The 24,517-nt window shown below is 39.7% G+C and overlaps 1 protein-coding gene across 1 annotated transcript in view; it reads right to left on the bottom strand.

Annotated features, from left to right (window-relative positions):
• LOC126413016 (myrosinase 1-like) overlaps positions 1–24,517 on the bottom strand; it is a 210,660-nt gene that overhangs the window by 146,165 nt on the left and 39,978 nt on the right. The window contains exons 9-11 of the mRNA XM_050082909.1: positions 20,020–20,154; positions 17,529–17,635; positions 8,339–8,452 (exon numbers count right to left, since the gene is read on the bottom strand). Coding sequence (XP_049938866.1) covers positions 8,339–8,452; positions 17,529–17,635; positions 20,020–20,154 — 356 coding nt within the window. The remainder of the gene's footprint in view (positions 1–8,338; positions 8,453–17,528; positions 17,636–20,019; positions 20,155–24,517) is intronic.

The raw sequence follows: 24,517 nt of genomic DNA, 5'->3' as shown, positions 1-24,517 counted from the left end.
CTCATCCGCATTTGCTTAATCAAACTGCCTGAACATTTACGACATATTATTTTAGCTGGACGTTGCAAAGACGACATTGAAGCTTTTCAGGGACTCTTACAAGAATTAGAAATTGACGCTGACAATCGCAGAATGCGAAAACAGGAACACAACAATTACAGGTCACACCCGTCGCAATTCCGCGATGAAGGAAATAATAACTGGTCACGACAAGGCTATTCTTACAACGCAAATCGTGACCAAAACAGACACCACCCGTATGACAATCGTTGGCAGAATAATAGTTACAAAGAAAGATCGCATTTCCGTAGTAATGAATGTGACAGAGATAACCATAGAAACAGACAATATGGAAACCATAACAATTATTATCAAGGGAGACAGAATAACTTCAGACGCAACAGTTCAGCGCGCAGTTACGATTCCAGGAGAAATTCTCCACCACATGACCGACAAACAAGAAACTATGAAAACTACTGACAAAACGCCAGACCCGAATTCCATCAGAACTGGCGGGATTCAAACATAGCAGGGCACTCTCCACAAGTTGAATTTGTAGAAGTTAGGTCTCCTAATTCCAATAACGACGCACGCCAACAAAGAGACAGACAATGACTCGCACCGCAGGCAGCCACGTGCGCCAGCTAGCTCAGGGAAAAATTACATAGATGCTAACCGTGAGAAAAATTTTAGCATTCTTTACCGATGTACCATATACCACATGGTAATTCCACTGAAGCTGAAACTCTGCGTACTAGGAAGAGTAAAGGGTTACACCACTTTTCACATGTAAAACCGTTTATTGAAAGATAATCTGCTTTTTAACTTTGTGTTTGCCATATAACTTTTCATGTTACATTACTAGTATGCTTTGTCAGACTTAGAATCTGTTAACATGCAACAATGTTTGAAGTTAAATATCCAGTCAAGAACCAAGAGAACCTATTTAAACAGAAATTACGAATGCATTGTTATAGTGAACAGACGTCACAGTGTTATTGTGTGTGTACATTCTTGCTTGTCAGTTGTACGATTACGTAACAACTATAAGGCTTACATACTTAGAACATATTCTGGTACTGCTAATGAGATTTTAATGCAACATTTTGGTTTACTTGAAAATACATTCTGGATTTAAAGTACTTTCTGTGAAATACCAGATGACACAGAGGTTAGTTTATGTGACAGCTACACCATTTTATCACGACACTACTAATGAGTGACAATTTACAATGTTGCTTTTGCGGTGTATCTGTTACATATCTGCACAGTTTTTCTGAATTCTTCTGTGAAGTAAAACATGGTTTAATAGTAAATTTTGTGGTATAGCTACAAGGAGACAGCCTTTTCCGTAGGACAACAATACATTACAGCACAGTACTTTCTTCATCACGGCAATAAACGTAATAACTAAGATATCTATACACAAAGCATTTCACTTTTGTGTATCATGAGGTAAGTACATTGACTTCAGCAGAACTTTGCTTTCGGAGGACGATACCTACGACACTTCCACACAGATTATCTTACAATAAGACGCACAGTTTAGCGCTACATTACACGTATTTGAGTGATTAATTTTGTACTTAAAACATTTATTATTAAAGATATTTGAAGTACAATGATACAAAGGTTTTCTGTGATACATTTCATTCCATTGCTGTAATCTGTAACACCTGAGGTTATAATTACATTAATCCTCAGGGGAGTACACACTTACTTTGTGTACCATGTGTGTAGCAAGCACAAGGAGCCCTAGCTAATATGGTATTTGCTTATACAACTTTACACATCTGTACCATATTTCTCTAACACACAATTACACAGCTATCTGATTATCTCACAGAGAAACAAACATATTTTTTACTACATCAGTGACACATGTTTATGCAATTACACAGTTGGGTAACTTCACACTTATGAAATTCTATTTTGTCTGTACTTTGTGAACTGTTCATATTTTTTGGAACCATTGTGATACTATGAGAGCTTTGAATGATATATTTGGCATGGGATCACGATTTTTAAAGTACGTTTGAGGCAGTTGACACTTTTGACATGAACAGAGGATTTTTTTTTAATTTTTGGAGGAAGCTACGACGATTTTGAGAGTTGACTGAGGTGTTATGATGTTATTATTACGATGACTATGTGTATTATGCTGTTGCAGTATGTTTATGATCAATAAGCTGATGCTATATGAGTTATTTTATTGTGCTACGTATCTGTTATGATGAAATATTGAAGAAGTGTCGACGAATATGTATATGTGTAAAAAAGGTAAGGAATAATGAGGAGTGGTTAGGGACTCTGGTTTGTGAAAAAGGTTGTTGGAAACCAAGAATCGTACTTTAAGAGTTATGAAAGGTATGTAAATGTGTGAATGTATTACAATGCCAACGAAAATATTTTGGACACTGTTATATCAATAGCATTATCTTTCTACAGATTTGTAACGCAAATTCTTGACCTGTGAAATATTTTTATATGAGACTGTCACTGTAGCGGAAACTGCTGTCGTAAATATTTCGGTTAGAAAGCTAAGTGACCACCTTCACGTAATGCGTCATGGGCACCCAGTTGCGCGACTGATGCCTGGAAAAAAGCCATTAGTGTGTGCCTTTCAGAGGCACAGGTGGAGAAGAAAAAAAAAGAGGCCATTATCCTCGTTGTTGACATTCCTTTGTAGAAAGCATCGTAAATACGACACCCTCAAACTTGAGAACATGATTACAGTGTAGAGTTCTTAATTTATGATATTTACTGAAATGAAATGATGAGAAACATTTCATGTCTATTGTCTTGCTAGTTGAAAGATTGTTTACTGCATTATGAATGCCATATGGCTAGCGAATGACGTTTGACGCCTTGTTTTGCCTATTTTGTTTAATATCGAGTTCCTAGCTGCACTGCAGCGTTGGTTAAAATAAAATTTTATAGATGTACTAATATAAATATTTTATGCCTACAGATCCAGTAAAAAATAACTTTATGATGGATGTACTCCAAAAAAATGAGGGAGCACAAACAGACATTTCCACTTCACAGGAATTGCATACATAATTTTTGTCAGTGACTTGGTAACTTGTCTGCTAGAGCAAGTTACAGTGGTGCATTACTCTAGTGTTAAGATGTGACATAGGTATTAAACATGGCCATTTTTTTTACTGTAGTACTTTTTCTGCTTGAGCTTTGTCATGTTTAGATATAAGTTATTGCATTTGCTGCTGCTGTTTGCCAGGCATAATGTTACTGAATTTGACTTTGTATTACGCTGTTAAGCCAGATTTACTACGGATTTATTTTCCTTGTTTGCTGCACAGTGCCTTATATTAATTGTAATATTGCAATTGCTTTGCCAATTTGAATCTTTTTGTCATTGCTGTTTGCGTTAATTGTTTGGTGCTGCTGCATCGCCTCGTCCCTTAGTTTAGTATCTGAGCTCAATAGATTTAAGTTAGCTTAAGAGGGGGTATACTGTATAAGAAACCAGCTATGATGGATTGGAAGAAATGCATTGAGAAGCTGTAAGAAAATGGTTTGGCCAAAAAAGTAGTGTACAGTGGAGAAAAACTATTTTTGAAAGAGGATGTGAACAGAATACAGAAAGCATGCTTGGATAGGATTTTTTTGGTGGAAACAAAAGTTGAAATAAGAAAAAAAAGGATCTATGGAATGAAGTTTTGGGTTGGACTGCAGTACCAAATGTTACACTGAAAACGAACCCTCTCCTTTCCTTTTGTGTTATCCCACTATGTGTTTGTGTACCCTTGTGTATTTGTTTTCTTCCTGTCTCTGTGTACTGTTTCATAGAATTTTTTTTCTCTTCTAATACTAAGCTACATTCACTATGATGAGGAATACTGTTATCCTCAAATATAACTGGCATTAATAATATGCTATTTACTTTGTAAAGATGTTTAGACATTATTTATTGTTTTGTTTTAATGCTCATATGTGAAGTTGATGTTTCAAAAGTTATTCTGATCTTTTATGTATTTACTTATGTCATAATTCCTGTAACACTGATGTATATGTTTATTTCTATTCTTTTGTAAAGCCCCTATTACTGCAAATGTTATCTGTATTATTATATTTTTAATGATGTATTTTGTACCGTTGTTATTGTATTCTTATGTTATAAAATTGTAATTGATACCAGTTCATCATATTATTAACTTGTAAGTTACATTTCACTGCACACGTTTCTGTTGGTCATAGTATATGGACAATATGTGAGAAGTAGGGACTGTTAGTGTTTGCACGTGTGTTAATAATTCAGCAAGGCACTGGATAACAGCATTGCTGGTTCTAAGGACAATTCCAAAAACTTTGTGAGTGCACAAGTGGTGGTTATGGACTTGCTATATTATCCGCAAGACTCTTCAATGGTGATTGTGCACCTGCACAGTCACAACAGATGGCTGCTGGCCATCTCTTCAAGGACTACAGTGGGTCTACATCTTCGATGACCCACTAATACCATTATTTCTACAAGGACTACAGTGGGTCTACATCTTTGCTGACTCACCAGTACCATTACTTCTACAAGGACTGCAGTGGGTCTGCACCTCTGGTGGCCCACCAATACAATAATCGCTACCAGGATTACAGTGGGTCTGCTCTGTGATGACCTACCTACCAATAGTCTTCAAAACTTCGAATGACTCTGTTGTGGGTTTGCTCTGTTGTGGCCCATTACCTGTCTGCACGTCAAGAGTCAGCACTGTCTTTCCGTTGGAAGGACAACACTACTTCTTCAAAACTGCATGGAAATCCACTACTTCCGTGTGCATTTTCTTCTACCGCTCAGACATTGAGAAAAACACTGTTATTTTACTATGATGAACGATCATGACTGTCTTTATGGGCTGTGAGAAAATTTTAGCTTTTGACCAACACTGTATCAATAAGTGTGTGCATTTGATATCTTTCTTACTGTAATTATGAAAAATTTTTTCAAATCTGTATTGGCCAGTGCCCAAAACAATTTGTAAATTTTTTTGTGGTGAGCATGGGGGCTATGTAAGTAGGCTGTTTAGGTTTTCTTATTGGTAACGCCACGTAGCGCCCTGTTCGAAAATCACTGGCTGTGCTGTGTGCTGTCTGTGGCTAGTTGGCATTGTTGCAATACTCGACATTGTAGTGTTGGGCAGCTGGATGTTAACAGCGCGTAGCGTTGCGCAGTTGGAGGTGAGCCGCCAGCAGTGGTGGATGTGGGGAGAGAAATGGCGGAGTTTTGAAATTTGTAAGACTGGATGTCATGAACTGCTATGTATATTATGACTTTTCAACGCTATTAAGGTAAATACATTGTTTGTTCTGTATCAAATTCTTTCATTTGCTAACTATGCATATCAGTAGTTAGTGCCTTCAGTAGTTTGAATCTTTTATTTAGCTGGCAGTAGTGGCGCTCGCTGTATTGCTGTAGTTCGCATAACGAAGATTTTTGGTGAGGTAAGTGATTTCTGTAAGGTATAGTTTAATGTTAGTCAGGGCCATTCTTTTGTAGGGATTTTTGAAAGTGAGATTGCGTTGCGCTAAAAATATTGTGTGTCAGTTTAAGCACAGTCTTGTATAATTGTTCAAAGGGGACGTTTCTAAAGTCTACATTGAACTGACTTTAAGCAAATGAGCAGCTGATTTTACTTTTAAAGTAACAACAATAAAATACATACCAAGCCAGCAGAAGTCACTCGCCAAGCTAAATACAGAGTAAATGAAATGTGTAACCTTAATTTGTGCTGCATCTTTAGTTATTAGTTTTGCTCGTGAAATTTTACGTAACTTTATGTGACTGGGTTAATACGCAAAACCGTAAATTACTTAAGGATCTGTTATGCAATACAAGAATGAGCTGTTACTGTGTCAGAAAATTTAGCCTGAAACTGGTCATTAGCAAACACGCATGACTGGCAGTAAATAGTTAATCTATTTTCATATTCTTACGACATTCAGTGATTGCATGACAAGGAAAGGGACCTTCCCGGTAATAATATCTGAGGACAATGACAACACAGGTGCCCTACAAGTTTTAACTATTGCAAGTTGTTATTCAAGTTAGTCATACTTTATGAAAGACATTCAACTGTGTAAAGACTCTACAGAGCTGTACCTGTCAGCTAACGGTCTTACGATGTTGTAGCTGAGCGGATGACGAAGAATATAGCCGACGGCAATGCTGAGCTGCTGCTGTTGCTGCTGTTTGAGAACCCCGAGTCGCTCCAGAGCCACGGGACGGGCCATAGTTGTAACTGCAGCTTCCTCCACCTGTCCACTCCGACCGTGCTTTCAATACTCGCGGGTTAACGAATCAGACGCGCATACACTGGCGCGAGCATAGCTGCACACCGCATCTGCGGGAGCGCCCGACAAACGCTTCCGCACTCTTTCATCTCTCAAGATTCTCTGCTTCCTCTCTGCTCGCAACGCGACAGAGACTCTCGGCATGCAAAGATAAACAATGGCACAGCTACTGCCATCTCGTCATTGCTATCGATAATTTTGAATAAAGTTCCCTGGTTATTGGCCAGCACTTTACAACATATCCATTAGAATTACGATCAATTATATGCAGTCAGAAATAAGTACACTATCATATTGATTACGAATTAAATAAACTGCAGTTTGTGTAATAAAGCTTACAGATTCAGAATCAGAAATACAGTACTTGTTAACAACGGATATTAAATGGTGAAAAATTTTGAATCGAGCAGAATGTATTTTGTGTACATTTTCAGGGTTACGTCCTTTCCTCACCGATTCTGTGGTGATAATTCCATTGTCTTATCAGAACACCTAGTTTTCAACATTCAGCTGTAGCGTCACATCTCCAATCCTTATCATTATTTAAAATTCAATAGTTTCTGGAACGATTCTGACACAATTTTGGGGCGCTCTAAAATTCTACCTTCACAATATTTCTTTCGCCGATATCTTGTGGAAATAGGTCCTACGAATAATCACTTTCAAATAAGGTACTTTCTTAGCAGAAAATCATGTTGTCAGAATATGCATATCACCTCCACAAAGATCTCGTTGACAGTTAGCTGAAGAACTAGTTATTTCTAATAAACCTTGTAGTACACATGCTAATTAATGGCAATAACTATTTCTGTAGCAAAGCAAAGGAAAGGTCCAGAATTAACACACTTTTTGATTAATTTACGTTTCGTGTCATTCTCATAGAGAGGCGTTCTGTAATCTTCTGTTGCTTCCTCGACCTTGGGGCATGATTTTAAGACTTCGTGTTTCGCCTTGATCTAGCTATTATCACATTGCCTTCTCTACAACAGGAACCCTAAGCTTCTCTTCTAATCCCTGCGATTAACAACGTGGCTATCGCACTGCCCGCTCAATCCAGCTTTCCTACATCACGTACCTCTACAATAAATCGTCTATCATTAGTCACTTCGATAGTCATTAATAGGCAAACAAGTTTGGACCATTCCGTAAGCCGTCTACACTGTTTTCATCTTTAATAATTTCTTTTCACTGTCACGAAGTATTTTCATCCGATTTGTTGTCATATCATACGGGAAGAACGATCGGTGATCTAGGTGTCACTGTCCTCACCTCTGTGGTCATGTTTACTTACGTCACCATGCGGATTTAATGCATAACGTAAAAGCTTATGTACAACCAAAGTCTTAATGCCGTTTATAAAAGGACGTTGCGTGTATTAAATGATGAAGTCAAATGCCATTTAATTAAGCCAAGTGTTATGTGAGAGAATCAGGAAGACGTTCAACAGTTTGACAAATTTTGACAACAAAATTGTTAACTTTGAATTGCTACATCAGAAACTGCGATGAACATCGAGTAGAAGATGTGGCAGTCATATGATAAACTGCTGTAACTAGAAAGGTATCGCTAAAGGACACAAAAGGATGTCGAATTTCAGTAAATATAGTACGTGTAGGTGTGTACTCACCAAAAGATAAAAGGTTGAAAGGTGAAGCAATTTGTTGTATAGTGGTATCTCTCGGTTTATTAAAATACTGAGCTTGAATAAGAAATGAAAAGTACAGGTATAGATTACTTTATCGAAACTGGTGCATGGAACAGCTGGCCACATTTAATCGAAACAAGGCGTTTACTTCTACTAGAGAATGCTAGAGAATGAACTAATCCAGTGATGATTTCATGGAAATAATCGGTAGGGGATAGCAGAACTATTTCGTATCATACTCATATTGCTAACACATCTAGGACTATATACAAGTTAAATACATTTTTGTCGAGAAAGAAAACCTAAAAACTTCGTGAGTTACTTCGAATATTTAACAAGAAGCAGGAACGTTATCGAGTGTGAGGCTGATGTTAAAACTAGAAGTACTCCTCAGGAACAGACGTGTTCCTGTAAATGCCACCAATGAAATTCGCCGACGCCTTGGGAGTCCTCGTTCGCTCTGTGCTGTTGAAGTCCACGTGATAGACGCCGAACTTCGCCCTACGAACAATCAAATACGACAACATTCTTTCAAACAGAGTTACATTGCAGTTCGCTTATCCAAATGGCACAATATAAAAATTAGTTTACTGACAGACAGTATAAAGGATATGCTTGTATTTACTTGTATGTGATATTGTAAGGAGCGTCTACAATTATTCAGGTTCTTACAAAGGAATTACCCCAGATCAAAGAGTGAAAAATGGCTCCAAGCACTATGGGACGTTACATCTGAGGTCATCAGTCCCCTAGAACTTAGAACTACTTAAACCTAACTAACCTAAGGACATCACACACATCCATGCCCGAGGCAAGATTCGAACCTGCGACCGTAGCAGCAGAGCGGTTCCGGACTGAAGCGTCTAGAACCGCTCGGCCATAGCGGCCGGCTTCAAAGAGTGAAACCTGAAACACAATTATTTTAAAATACCGATATACGTCTGTTATAACTACCATAATTGTTATGTATGAACATAACTCTTCATCTATGTAGAATTAATGTTTGAAGATTAACAAATATAAGACCTTCCAAAGCTTAAGTCTGTGTAATTGGCAATTTCGATCATGAGATACACAAGACTCACTAAGGAGTTACTATTTGGTGAAAGGGTGGACACATGCTTCTAACATATAAGTTAACAGATGAAGTAGTTACACATCCACATTGCCCGACAGTGAAGCTCCTATTTTGTACTTTCGTTACTTATCCGTCATCGAAAAGGAAATACGGGGTTTCAGTGAAATCACTAAACCACAACGATCACAGACAGTCTCTGTCAATGTGAGTCCAGCATGCTGTGGCTGAAACAGGTCTATAATTTTTATGTGGTTACAGTAACTATTAGAGGAACTGTTGGGTAGAAAGTTTTATTTATTAATTGGTAAGAAGTTTCAGACAGATTGTCCATTATCAAATCATGCTTGCACACAAGTTTTACAAAAAGCTACTGGCCATAAAACAAATAAAATTGGCAATATACAATGTAGTGTCGACACACTAATGTATCTCAAAAAGTTTTGAGGTTCAGTGATGTTCATGTGTATTGCAGCGGTTATATGGTTTTCGGCCAGTAACTCACATGCACGTCTGGCTACAATGCAGTACTTACGTTCATGGATGTTTTAATAAAAATGACAAGCCGTCCAGAACTTGTCGTCAATAAATAAACTACCTACGCAACTTGAGACTGTTCCTCTAACAATTTTGTAGGGGTGAGGCACTGATCTCAGTAGTGTGATGACTGTGGTGTTTGATTCTGGACAACTCCATTACACATACACTGGTAGTTATGTAGCATGTCCTCATACATTCGCAAGTGTGCACACTCTCGGTGCAGCGAATGGCTGTAGATTCCAACGATACACTGACATAAAAAACTGAAAATGGTTCACATACGTACAAATAACACGTACTCTATAATAAAAGTAGAGCAGTCAGCGTGTCTGTCATATGAAGGGTCCAGGTTCAATTCCCTATATTTCTCATGGTGGGGTATAATGCCTACGCAACTACCTGTCGCTGATGTGGTAGATATGATGATGGCTGCAAAGCTGAAGCAGGTAATCAATTTCAATAAAGTTATGTATGACCAAGACAGATTTTAATCAGTTACTCAGATACAAAGGTCACCGTTCCGATCAGGAAAAAAGGCGAACTTGGGCTGGAGAGGCCAGTTCAGGAGCTCCTGAGTGGGAAGTGGCTGAGCGGGAAGATCGTAAAATAAACAACGCCGTTTCACACCGTATCCAAATGAGGCTGCTCGGCGAAGATAAGTCGTGGAATATTCAGTGCCTGATGGCGGAGTTCAGTTCAATAGCCTCTGTCACATACCTCATTTGCGTCTAATGGCTTCCTGAGGTGATTACGTAAAACAAAATCATAGAGTAGACGGAATAAGGAAAATGACTGCTTAACTGTGAGAGCACTGACGCTCAGCTTCACAACTAGATATAACAGACTAATCAAGGTACTGGCTGATATGGATTTTAAAACGCCTTACTATGTTTTGGAAAAAAACTATTATATTTTAGAGTAGGGGAAAGTTGATACAGTCTGTAGCTCCGAGTAAAGATCAGGTGGGAGGTGGGGTCACTGGATAAAGGAGTGTGTAAGCTTGTCTGTGGGACATCCAAATTCATTTGTGGTATCGATAGTGGACATAGCGAAAATATGATATTACTTTTTAGACATTTCAGCATGTGTAACGTTTCCTGGTAAGAAGCTGGAGAATGATCTGTACCACTTTCGGCCAAAAATTACAATCCTGTAAGCAGAGAATCAAGTTTCACACCATCGTTGTACACTGAAGAGCAAAAGAAATGCTGCACCTCCCTAATATCGTCTAGGGCCTCCAAGAGCACACAGAAGTGCCTCAACACGATGTGGCATGGACTCGACTAATCTCTAAAGTTGCGCTGGAGGAAACTGACGCCATGAATCCTACAGGTCTGTCCATACATCCGAAAGAGGACGAGAGGCTGGACATCTCTTCCAAATAGTGCGTTGCAAGGCATCACAGGCATCCTCAGTGATATTCATGTCTGGGGAAATTGGTGGCCAGTGGAAGGGTTTAAATTCAGAGGTGTTCCTGGAGCCACTCTGTAGCAATTATGGAAGTGAAGGATCTTGCATTGTCCTGCTGGATTTGCTCAGTTCCATCAGAATGCACAATGGACATGAATCGATGCAGGTGGTCAAACAGTATTCATACGTACGTGTCGCTTGTCAGAGTCGTATGTAGACGTATCAGGGATCACATAGCACTCCAACTGCACACGCTCCACTCTATTACAGAGCTTCCACCAGCTCGGACAGTCACCTGCTGACATACACGTACACGTCCATCTGCTCGATTCAATTGGAAACCTCCGACCAGACAACATATTTCCAATCATCAACAGTCCAACGTCGGTGTTGACGGACCCAGGCAAGTCGCAAAGCTTTGTGCCGTGCAGTCATCAAGGGTACACTCTGAAGTTCCACATCGATGATCTTTCGTTGAACGGTTCGCATGCTGACACTTGTTGATGGCCCAGCACTGAAATCTGCAGCAATTTGCGGAAAGGTTGGACTTAGTCACGTTGAACTTCAGTCACGTTGAACGACTCTCTTCAGTCGTCGTTGGTCTCTTTCTAGCAGCAGGGACGTCGGCGATTTGATGTTTTACAGGATTCCTGATATTGGCAGTACACTCGTGGAATGACGTACATGAAGTTCCCACTTCATCGCTACCTCGGAATACTGTGTGCTATCGTTCGTGCGCCGACTATAGCACCACGTTCAAGCTCAATTATATCCTGATAACCTGCCATTGTAGTAGCAGTAACCGACCTAACAACTGCGCCAGACACTCTTTGTCTTATATAGGCGTTGCCCACAGCAGCGCCGAGTTCTACGTGTTTAGCTCTTTTTTGTTGTAATCAGCAGCCTTCTGACCGGTTTGATGTGGCCCACCATGAATTTCTCTCCTGTGCCAACCTTTTCCTTCAGAGCTGCATTTCTACCCTACGTTCTCAGTTATTTGCTGGATGTATTCTAATCTCCGTCTTCCTCTACAGTTTCCGTCCCCTACAGCTCCCTCTATTACAATGGAAGTCATTCCCTCATGTCGTAACAGATGTCCTATCATCCTGTCCTTTCTCCTTATCATTGTTTTCCACGTGTTTCTTTCCTCTCCGAATCTGCGCAGAACCTCCCATTTCTTACCTTGTCAGTCCACTTAATTTTCAAGATTCGTCTGTAGCATCACATTTCAAATTCTTCGATTCTCTTCTGTTTCGGTTTTACAACAGTCAATGTTTCACTATCATACAACGCTGTACTCCCGACGTACATTCTCAGAAACCTCTTCCTCAAAATACGGCGTATGTTTGTTACTAGTAGACTTCTCTTGGCCAGGATTGCCCATTTTGCCATTGCTAGTGTGCTTTTGATGTCCTCCTTGCTCCGTCCGTCCTTGGCTACTTTACTGCCTAGGTAGCATAACTCCTTAACCTCATCTACTTCGTGACCATCAATCTCGCTTTTTTCTTATTTCTGCTGCTTCTCATTACTTTCGTCTTTCTTCGATTCAGTCTCAATACATATTTTGTAATCATTATATCGTTCATTCCATTCAGCAGATCATGTAATTCTTCCTCACTTTCACTCAGGATAGCAATGTCATCAGCGAATCTTACCATTGATAACCTTTCACCTTAAATTTTGATCCCACTCTTCCCTCTTTTTTTGTGTCCATCAGTGCTTTTCAATGTATAGATTGAACAGTAGGGACGTAAGAATACATCCCTGTCTTACACCCTTTTTAATCAGAGCACTTGGTTCTTGGTCATACATTCTTATTATTCCCTCTTAGCCCTTAGACATATTGTTTATTAACCGTCTCTCCCCATAGCTTACCTCTATTTTTCTCGTAATTTTGAACATCTTGCACCATTTTACATTGTTAAACGATTTTTCCAGATCGACAAATCTTATGAACCTGTCTTGATTTTTCTTTAGTCTTACTTCTATCATCAGCCGCAATGTCAGAGTTGCCTCTCTCGTGCCTTTGCCTCTTCTAAAGCTAAACTTTATGCCTCTCTCGTGCCTTTACCTCTTCTAAAGCTAAACTGATCGTTATCTAGCACATGCTCAATTTTCTTTTCCATTCTTCTGTATATTATTCTTGTCAGCAACTTGGATGCATGATTGGTTAAGCTGATTGATAATTCTCTTGCACTTGTCAGCTCTTGCAGTCTTCGGATTTGTGTGGATGATATTTTTCCGAAAGCCAGATGGAATCTCACCAGACCTAGATTCTACATACCAACGTAAATAGTCGTTTTGTTGCCACTTCCCCCAATGACTTTAGAAATTCTGTAGAATGCTATCCATCCCTTCTGCCTTATTTGATCTTAAGCCCTCCAAAGTTCTTTTAAATTGTGATTCTAATACTGGATGTCATACCTCTTCTAAATCGACTCCTGTTTCTTCTTCTGTCACACTGAAAAATTTTCCCCCTCATAGAGACTTTCAATGTATTTTTTCCGGTAGTCCGCTTTCTCCTCTACACTTAACAATGGAATTCCCGTTGTAATCTTAATGTTGCCACCCTCGCTTTTAAGCGTTTCTACATATATCTGTATTTGAATACGCATGCCCATACCAGGTTCTTTGGCTCTTCACTGTATAAACTAGTCAGCACGAAAAGAACTGATTTGTCTCTTCCAGCAACTACATCTAAATCGTTACAGAGATATTTAATACTGACACAGCGACCTATAGCCGACAATTTAACGATTTATTTATCATTAACTGATGCTTAGAGAATGCATTAGGATCTTCACATACACGCATCCATATTGCACCTACAGCTTTTCTAATGTCAATAACCCACGATTCACAGGTCGTCGTCTCGATCCTTTTTCACTACTTGGAATCCAGCTAAGAGCTCCCTGGTACATCTAATTCAGATTCCTGTATCTGCATGCCCCACTCACCTCAATTTTAGTTTGTGAAAATTACGTTTTATACTCCAGGTGTTTCTCCCACATATTCTCAAGATGTATCTCTTCATTTCTTATTTGTTATTAATGACGTACGCACTAAAACAATCGATCTGACATCCACAGCTCACAACTGGTAACTGTAAAGCATTTTTCCTAGAAATTCTGAAAACTATTTGTTCATTCATAAGCACTGGGGGCCAGTTTCTATATGTGGCTTTAGCATCCATCTACGTTCAATACGGAAACTCGTCTAGTCTACGACTACACTGTTTATTTGTACTACTTTTTTTCGGTATGTTAACTGAAATAGAGGCTAACAGTATGTCAACGAACATGGGACTGACAGATATGTGGAATCTCCTTCCTGAGTCATCTTTCAATTCAGAATCCGTACTAACTGAGTATAACGGAATCTGGTACATTAGCAGATATGGTGTGAGACATACTAACTTAAGACGTTCGAGATACGACACGAATTGCTTGCAGAACAAAGGGAAACCAGCTAGAAGCAAAAATTGGAGAATATTTGTTGTTGTTCCAAGATTATACCATTACTAGATTTACAGAGGGTCTTTGAAAATGAAAATTAGAATAATCTCTTTCAAATTTTGATGGTAGCAGTGATAAAATGCCGGGAGCGATAAGTTAATTACAAGTTTTATAGAAACTTGACTGCATTTGTAAGAGTGGAAGGGCATGAAAGAGAAGCAGGAAGACAAGCACTGAGAGTGGGCTGGACATGGCTGTAGTCTCTGCCGGATGTTATTCTCTCTGTACATTCAGCAAACATTAATGGAAACCAAGGAGGCATTTCGAAAAGTAATCAAATATCAGGGAGGAAAAATAAAACTTGGCGGCGTACCGATAACATTGTAATTCTGTCATAGGCGGCAATAGTTTTACATGAGTATTTGAACGGAATGGGTATACTCTTGCGAAAGAGGTTACACGATAAATGACAGCAACAATAAAAACAAGGGTAATGGAATGTAATTGATTTAAATCAAACGATGCTGAGAGGATTAGATTAAGAATTGGCACAGTACAAGTGGTGGTTGGGTTTTGCTGTTAGGAGAGAAAAGTAACTGACTATGGGCAAAGTAGAAAAAACATAAACTGCCAAATAGCAATAGGTAGAAAACCGTTTCTGTAAAAGACTAATTTGTTGAAATCGAAAATGTAAAAGAGGAATCTGTTAAACTCACATGTAGATATAATTGTTAGGAAGAATTTTTTGAAGACATTTATCTGGAGTGTATCCTTGTATAGAAAAAAAAAAAAAAAAAAACGCTCAGACAGGTAGAGAACATAACCTTTTGAAGTGTCATGCTACAGAATAGTGTTGAAAATTAGACAGGTAATTCGAATAACTAATTTGGAGGTTCTGAATCGAATTGGGAAAAGAAACAAAATTTCTGGCACAATGTCACTAAATGGTGGCATCGTTTAATAACCCACATCCTGAGATGTCAATTAATTGTCAGTCTGGTAACGGAAAGAAGTTGAGGAAGTTTGGAGGGTAAAGATTATGAAGGAGGAACGGGGTTTGAATACAGCAGGCAGGTTCAGGAATGTTGTCGTACTAACGCAGAGATGAAGAGGCTCGCACAGGATGAAGTAGCGGGGAGCAGTGCATCAAACTTGTCTTCGGGCTGAAATACTACATCACGACAGCAATCGAAAGCTTCCATCAATCCACGAATACCAGACGAACCTGTTGTCCCCTCCCATTGACATTTTACAAAATATTTTCAGGACTTTCTAACGTTTCTAATGGTGTGTGATTGTATTTAGTTTGTGTATGTGTGAGTGTGTGAGCCTTAAGAGAGTTCAACGGCGAGGTTAATAGTATTGGTCGGAACTTACGAATGGTCTATTGTGCAATCAACACTTCTGTAGCCACCCTGTTACTTTTACCGAATACGATCCTATGCCCTGAGACTACGGCGCCAGTAACGCGTACACAAGTTATAAAAGGGCGTTGTATTGGCGGAGCTGTCATTTATACTCTGGTGATTCGTGTGAAAAGGATTCCGTAGTGATAATGGCCGCCGACGAGAATGAACAATCTTTGGACGCGAAGCTAGACGCATGGGACATTCCATTCCGGAAATTGTTAGGAAAGTCTGTATTCCGAGATACACAGCGTAAAGAGTGTGCCGTTAACAGCAGATTTCAGGTATTATCTCTCACCATGGCCAACGCAGTGGCCGACGGCCTTTACTTAACAACGGAGCGCAGCTGCGTTTGCATAGAGTTGTCAGTGCTAACAGGAAAGCAAAACCGCACGAAATAACAGCAGAAATCAATGCGGGTCGTAAGACTGACGTGTCCGTTACGACAGTGAGATGAAATTAGGCGTTAATGGGCTATGACAGCAGGCGACTGAGGCGAGTGCCTATGCTACCAGCTCAGCATTGCCTGTGGGGCCTCTCCAGGGCTCGTGACCATATCGGTTGGACTCTAAATGAGTGTGAAAACCGCTACCTAGTCACATTAGTACCGGTGTCAGTTGGTGAGAGGCGATTATAGGCTTCGAGTGTGGCGCCCACCCGACAAAACCATCAATCGAAGTTGTCAACAAGGCACTGTGCAAGCTGATGGCTCTCCACAATGGTGCGGGGTGTTTTTAGACTGACTGGACCGGATCATCTACTCCAACTGAATTGATCAGTCACTGGAAATGCTTATATTCGACTACCTGGAGATTATCTGCCGTCATCGGTATACTTCATGTTCCGAAACAACTAAGGAATTTTTACGGATTTCAATGCGCTGTATCAACAGACCAGAATTGTTCACGATTGGTTTGAAGAACATTTTGTATAATTCGTGCGCATGATGTGGCTACCCGTCAAATATTTATGGTACATAATCGACAGGCCAATTCGCGCACAAAATCATACACCAGAAATACTTTCGCAGTTATGGAGGGCTACATAGGCAGCATTGCTCAGTATTCCTGTAGGGGACTTTCAACGACTCGTTGAGTTCCTGCCAAATCGAGTTGCTGCACTACACAGGGATGAAGGAAGTCCTCAAGATATCAGGATGTATCCCAAGAGTTTTGTACATCAGTCTATTTTATTTCTACACGGTTATCGAGTATATAAGAGTTTGCAAAATTTATTCACAACTGCGGAATATTTGTGACATTAGCTGCATTAGGTATGAACATATAACCTATAGTAGCACACAACAATTTGCCCCGAACCCAGACTCGAACCTGGATTTCCCATTTGTCGCCAGTCGTGGCCTTCATAACTTCAGCTACCTGAGCACACTTCCACAATCGACACAAACGTCCATACTTGTTACTGCCTACGTTCGACTCCATCACCGACAATCAGACATTGGTGACGAACTTTCAGCTGCACGAAATTTATGAAATTTCTTCACAATTCATAACTTTAGTTCAGCTATAAGATCGTCGTTCTACAAATTGCATGTTGTGAACGAAATTATCGAAAGGAGCTAATCATGGCTATATACATGCCAAATGCTCAAAACGCGTATCATACATACAGCTGGTCTAAAATTTCAGAAACTGCACATGATTCACCAAATTGAATATTATGTGACTTACGAGAATCCAGCAGTCCATTCTAGGTTGTCGATGATGCTCCATGTCATGTACCCAAATACATTCACTCCATCTTCGTTGATAGCTTTAAGCATTTCAGCCAGATAACTCTGAAACAAAAACAGTAAAATATCTCAAACAGTTATAGACTAACTGGAGACTGACTGTGAACTAAGCTATCCCTCACAACGTGGGCCTTTGCGATGAATATTCGGCACTTTTTAAGTTAGGGACGCCACTGACGCTTGCATGAGAGTTCATTCACAGCTGGCCAAGAGCGTCTTATAAACAGCTTATGATTAAAGGAAACTTTCTGACATCATTGCCTTACAAAAGTAGTCAGTTAGTTACACAAGGCAGCCAACGTTGTGGTAGTTAACAATATGATAAAAACTTCGTATCTGTAATACAGTTTTTATGCATAAAATAATAATTTTGTGTAATTGTATCAGCATAGATGCTTTATTTTTGATACAATAAATAAGATACTTTAACTTAGTGTCATACTTTGCTCTAACTACTTCACATGATGACCTGTTACACCTTAAAATACCATAATTTGAGTAAACTTCTCAATAAAGCCATTATTCAGTTTGTAAGCCAAATACAAAGTATTTTAAGTACGTAAAGATACGAAAAAACTTGTAATTTTGCATATCAAGTTTTCAGAGAAAAATTTCATATGTAGTAGTGACTTTCGAAGGTGCTGAGCAAATGAGTACTTCCAGTTTTACGATAATTTGCTTTCAGTAACACGCAAACTAGTCTCTCCCTGAGATGTTGTAGAGGAAGTATGGTCACCTTTGACATTCTTGGGCGCTTTCAGGCAATCGCTGCACTGCTAGTTGAAAGCGCTGGCTCGTGGACAGCTTTGAAACACACTTGTTCTGAGACGTCAAATGTCAGACGTGGAGCTGCGTATTTGCAGATGTTGGTGAGAACGCTTCATGTATTCGAAATACTTGCTCATAGGCAAGATCTTGTAGTCGAGTCTTTCGTATGATGTTTGCATTCCATAGCTTACTTTTATTAATTTCGCCCGTTAAACTTACTATGAATTACAAAGGTGAGCTGACACTCAGGCATGTGCTTTCACTAAACGTGAAGCTGGTTGCAGGATCCTATTCTACTCATTGAGTCCGAAACATTATGCTTTCTACATCTACATGTACGTTATTACTCTGCTATTCACAATAAAGTGCCTGGCAGAGCGTTCAATGAACCACCTTCAAGCCGTCTCTCTACCGTTCCACTCTCGAACGGCTGCGGGAAAAACGAGCACTTAAATTATCTGTGCGAGCATTAATTTCTCTTATTTTACGGTGATGATTATTTCTCCCTATGTAGGTGGGTGCCAACTGAATGTTTTCGCAATCGGAGGAGAAAAATGGTAATTAAAATTTCATGAGAAGATCCCGTCGCAACGACAAATGCCTTTGTTTTAATGGTTGACACTCCAGTTCAACGGATCATGTCAGTACCAGTGTCTCCCCTACTTCGTGATAATACAAAACGAGCTGCCCTTCTTTGTACTTTTTCGATGTCATCCGTCACTCGCACCTGATACGGGTGCCACGCCGCACAACAGTACTCCAGAATAGGGCAGACAAGCTTGGTGTAAGCAGTCTCTTTAGTGGACATGTTGACCTTCTACGTGTTCTGCCAATGAATCGCGATCTTTGGTTGGCTCTACCCACAACATTGTCTATGTGATCGTTCTAATGTAGGGTACTTGTAATTGTAATCCCTAAGTATTTAGTTGAATTTACAGCCTTCAGATTTGTGTGACTTGTCGCGTAATCGAAATTTAGCGGATTTCTTTTAGTACTCAAGTGAATAACTTCACACTTTTCTTTATTCAGGGTCAATTGGCACTTTTCACACCATGCAGATATATTATCTAAATCATTTTGCAATTCGTTTCGGTCATTTGATGATTTTACAAGACGGTTAATGACAACATTATCTGCGTACAATCTAAGACGACTACTGAGATTGTCTCCTATGTCGTTAATATAGATCCAGTGTTATTTTTCAAACAAGTATATACAATTGTTCCTCTGCTTTCCATTTAAGTCTTCCGATGATTCTCAAATATTTGTCCGTGGAGATTGTAAGTCTGTTTCCACATTTAATTTTCCTGTCACTTGCTAACGTTACGTGACCTTTCATCCAGATATTTTTTCACAGGAAATTTGTGGATCCACTGTGATTCTCTTATCACTGACGGCTATTTCTGTCCAATAGGTCTACTTTATCATAGAGCTACTTTTCGACGCTCATTGTTTTAATTGTTGCATGTGTGCCTCCTAGGCAGCGTAAGTGCCATACCGGTAGATATACTCAATTTCTGCCTAATTAGTTAATACTGCCTTACTGCACAGGAAAAAAAAAGTAAGATTCATTAAAAGAGACACAATGTGATACATTTTTTACCGAGATAAATCGATGCTGAGTCTACTTTTAACAGAGAATTCAGGCGTTGTATACTTACGCCATAGTAGTTGATGCGCTCTTGGTCATCGAGTTCTCCATAGTCGGGGTAACCATTCTCCGTTACAATGATGGGATATCCTGCGTACTCTGTAGACACCCAGTTCAGCACCTTTCGGAATCCCCATGGCACCACCTGTAATTAGTAACATAATGCGAAATGAAAAACAGGTGTAAATGGCAAATATGTTATTTCTGGCGCTTAGATGATAATGTGAGTACTATTCACAAAAGTTTAAGCCAAGTTAAAACAGAAACTGGAGAAACAAATGAAGCATCAGTAAGTTAAATAATCCGTAATTTTACAACGGCAGTACACTTCCCTAATTAAAATAGTACAAAGTTACATAATGCAGCAGAGAAGCTTACAAGGGAACATCCCCATCGCACCCCCCTCAGATTTAGTTATAAGTTGGCACAGTGGATAGGCCTTGAAAAACTGAACACAGATCAATCGAGAAAACAGGAAGAAGTTGTGTGGAACTATGAAAAAATAAGCAAAATATACAAACTGGGTCGTCCATGCCTAAGATAAGCAATATTAAGGGAGATGTGAGCCGAGGAGCGCCGTGGTCCCGTGGTTAGCGTGACCAGCTGCGGAACGAGAGGTCTTTAGTTCGAAACTGCCCTCGGCTGAAAATTTTGCTTTCTTTATTTTCGCAAAGTTATGATCTGTCCGTTCGTTCATTGACGTCTCTGTTCACTGTAATAAGTTTAGTGTCTGTGTTTTGCGACAGCACCGCAAAACCGTGCGATTAGTTGACGAAAGGACGTGTCTCTCCAATGGGAACCAAAAACATTTGATCGCAAGGTCATAGGTCAACCGATTCCTCCACAGGAAAACACGTCTAATATATTCTATACGACACTGGTGACAGCATGTGCGTCACATGACAGGGATATGTTGTCGACCCACCTAACTAGTACACTTGGCGAATGGGTAAAAAGATTCTTCTACCTTGCCCGATTTAGGTTTTCTTGTGGATGTAATAATCACTCCAAAAAAGTGATGAAAACATAAGGGTTTGTCACATAAACTGAAAATAAAAAGTTAAAATTTTCGGTCGAGGGAAGATCTGAACCAAAGACCTCTAGTTTCGCAGCTGTTCGCGCTAACCACGGGACCACGGCTCTCCTCGGCTTACACTGCCCTTAATATTGCCTATATTGCACATGGACGACCCAGTTTGTATATTTTGCTTATTTTTTCGTAGTTCCACACAACTTCTTCCTGTTTTCTCGATCGATCTGTGTTCAGTTTTTCAAGGCCTATCCACTGTGCCAACTTATAACTAAATCTGAGGGGGGTGCGATGGGGAGGTTCCCTTGTTAGATACAAGTCGTTCCAAGCTGACAGATGGAAAATAGGGCTAAATGATACTGCAGATGTCAATATAAGCAAATTACTGCTCTGGTTTCCTACAAGTATTTCTTATTTTGGGCCTACAGCAGGGGTGAAATGTCAGCTTATGTTTTTCTTCCGGTCTTGCAGTGCTTCGAGGAAATGTAACAAACAGTCTACGACACAAAAATTCCTCTCTTGTCAGGTTCCTCCAACTGCATCTGAACATACTCTCTGCAAGCTACCGCGCGGCGCGTGGCGTAGGGTACCTTGTACCAGTACTAGTCATTTCTTTTGCTGTCCCACTCGCAAACAGAAAGAGGGAAGAACGAATGTCTATATGCCACCGCATGAAGATTACTTTCTCTCATCTTCTCTCCATTGTCCTTACGCGAAACATACGTTTGTGGCAGTAGAATGGTTCTGTAGTCAGCTTCAAATGTCGGTTCTCTAAATTTTCTCAAAAAGAACGTCGCCTTTCGTGCAGGGATTCCCATTTGAGTTCCCGAAGCATCTCCGAATACTTGCGTTTTGCTCGAGCCTACCAGTAACAAACCCAGCAGCCCGCCTCTGAATTACTTCGATGTCTTCCTCTAATCTGAGCCGGGGCGGATTCCAAACACTCAAGCAGAATTCAAGAATAAGTCGTACCATCGTCGTATATGCGGTCTCCTTTACAGATGAACCACACTATCCCAAAATTCTCCCAATAAACTGAAGTCGACCATTCATCTCCACTACCACAAGCCTCACATGCTCATTCAGTGTCATATCGCTTTACATCGTTACACCTTGATATGACAGTGCCAAGCAGGACATTACCAACACTGTATTTGAACATTATGGACTTGTTTTTACTACTCATCAGCATGAAATTACATTTTTCATAGCTTCCATTCATCACACCAAAGAAAAATTTTGTGCAACTGGGCGAAGAATATTAACGAACAATGGAAACTGATAAACGAAGAGCGATGAGTATAGCAAGAAGTATCTATTGACGTGACATCGTCAAAAATTTATTTCGTTCTGTAAGACCACAGACAAAACACATAGAACTGCGGTGGCACCGTCATTTACTGTGAATCAGGCAGGAAAACTTTCACATAAGGTTACCTTCCATTCAGAAGGCTGTTCCACTCAGCAACTGTTATATTGACTTGTAAATAATAGATTTCAGCTATCAGTCGTACTTTTTATATTTAATTGGCAGATATAGATTTGAGCTAGAAACTAGCCATTCTCAGTGCACTATCATCTTTGATCAATGCACGTAATGCCCGTTGGTCAGGCTTCATCCACAGTTCATTGGTCTAGCTGAAATGTATATCTGCCAATAAAATTTAAAGAGGACAACTCATAGCTGAAATCTGTTATTTACAAGGAAATCTTTCTCCCGCTCACACTAAAAGATCTGCATCTCGTTTTAAGACTTACGTGCGTCTTACAAAATATCACTAGCAGGATATTTTAATAGAGGCAAACCAACAACCTGGATACTGAATAATAAAGGCGTACCTGTAGTAGGCCGAAACGGTGACCTAAAACAGAGAGTAAGTAGGTTGAGTTCCTGAAACTAACAAACACCTGTTACTGGAACGTGTATGTGGATCAGCGACTGCTCTGTTAGCTTTTTTGTTACGAGTACACATTTGGCCGTGAATCGAATGTGATTCAATTCTTTGCCATCGATTTCATCATGGCAACTGAAATCTTTGCATCTCTCATAGCTTCGATAACGTAACAGAACTACCTTATCTCCCTGGTGAACTTCATCGATAGTGTGGTGTTGTAGGTATGAAATTTTCACCTTCTCTGGCACTCATCGAAGGTCTCTTGTAAGTATAGTTCAAGACCTTTACGTAGTTTTGATTCACGTTGACATTAATTAGGCTATTCCGCACACTCATTTCAGCAAATGCTTTGTGGCACTGAATGAATTCTCGATGTATTTTTTTTTAGGTTTAGTTGAACGTTATGGGTATGTTTCACGTTGGGAAGAGATAACAAAGCTTTTAAAAATTATGTTTGACTTGTTGGTAGAAGATTAATTATTTGGTAAGTTTATTGGTTGGTAATTTAGTGAAAACCTGAGATGCTACGCTCAAAGATTTACGATATACGAGTATGAATTCTAATTTTGACTCAGTCACCCAAATTCATTAACATGATTTCTTTACCATTTTCCTGATGTTTTTTATTTCACTAGTTGGTGATGGTGCCTGTTGTGTTGGATGTGCCTCAATGGTTAACACATAGAGCGACCAACACAAAACACATCTAAAACCTGGGTTACTGGTAATCTGTCGCCCTTTGTTCATATTACTACTTGTTTTAGACCCTCTAGTTGCTATTTCGGCAAAATTTTTTCCTTCTTCTGTTTTAGTTTTGTTGCCTGAAGGTTTTAGGTACTGTGTCGGTGAGAGATGAGTTCTAATTTTGAGACACCAGCACTTCCACTCCAGTAATCCATTTCCATGGCTAGTTGTTGATCCTATACTTCACCTGTTGTGACAGTGCGGTGGTGCTAAAGGAAAACCCACTGTTTTCCTTTCGTACGGGAGTCTAGATCTTGAAGGTATTTCCAAATCTCATAACAACAACTGCATCCCGTCGAAGAAATAGCTTTTCTAAGAGCATTCTGATGCACCAGTCCTTTATTTTGTCTTAAGAAGGAATTGTCTCTTTTTGAAAACAATCTAATTTTAGAATGCTTGAACTAGTCTTTGATCACCAACCGTCTGACATCTATGTATCATAGTTACTTCTTCAATGTAATTCTTTTTGTTACTGAGGAAATATTCTATCGCATACCTGATCCCCTACAAGGATTGCTACCTTGTCTCTGATGGAGTGCCTCAAAATGATCAGTCGGGGAGTTCTATGTTAGGAGATAAAGGAAACGGAATGCGATCCACAACGGTGCACCGTTGCTTCCAAATTAGGAGGCGCCTCAGAACTTGAAAGTATCTTCAACGACGTGAAGCCAAACTTGCTAAGCAATCAAAGCCCAGTTTTAAATTCTAGTAGGCCAAACTGTGGTTAATGCCATGGAAATGGACCAGAAAAAAAACGTGGAATGCAATAATTCTCAACCAGGTCTTGAACCTGGATGGATGTAATAGAAGACCGCAGTCGGTAAGATAACGGTCATTAG

The sequence above is a fragment of the Schistocerca serialis genome, chromosome 7 (genome assembly GCF_023864345.2).
Source record: "Schistocerca serialis cubense isolate TAMUIC-IGC-003099 chromosome 7, iqSchSeri2.2, whole genome shotgun sequence".
Classification (NCBI taxonomy): Eukaryota; Metazoa; Arthropoda; class Insecta; order Orthoptera; family Acrididae; genus Schistocerca; species Schistocerca serialis.
Note: the sequence above shows the minus strand (reverse complement) of the source record. Positions and strands in the feature narration are given on the sequence as shown.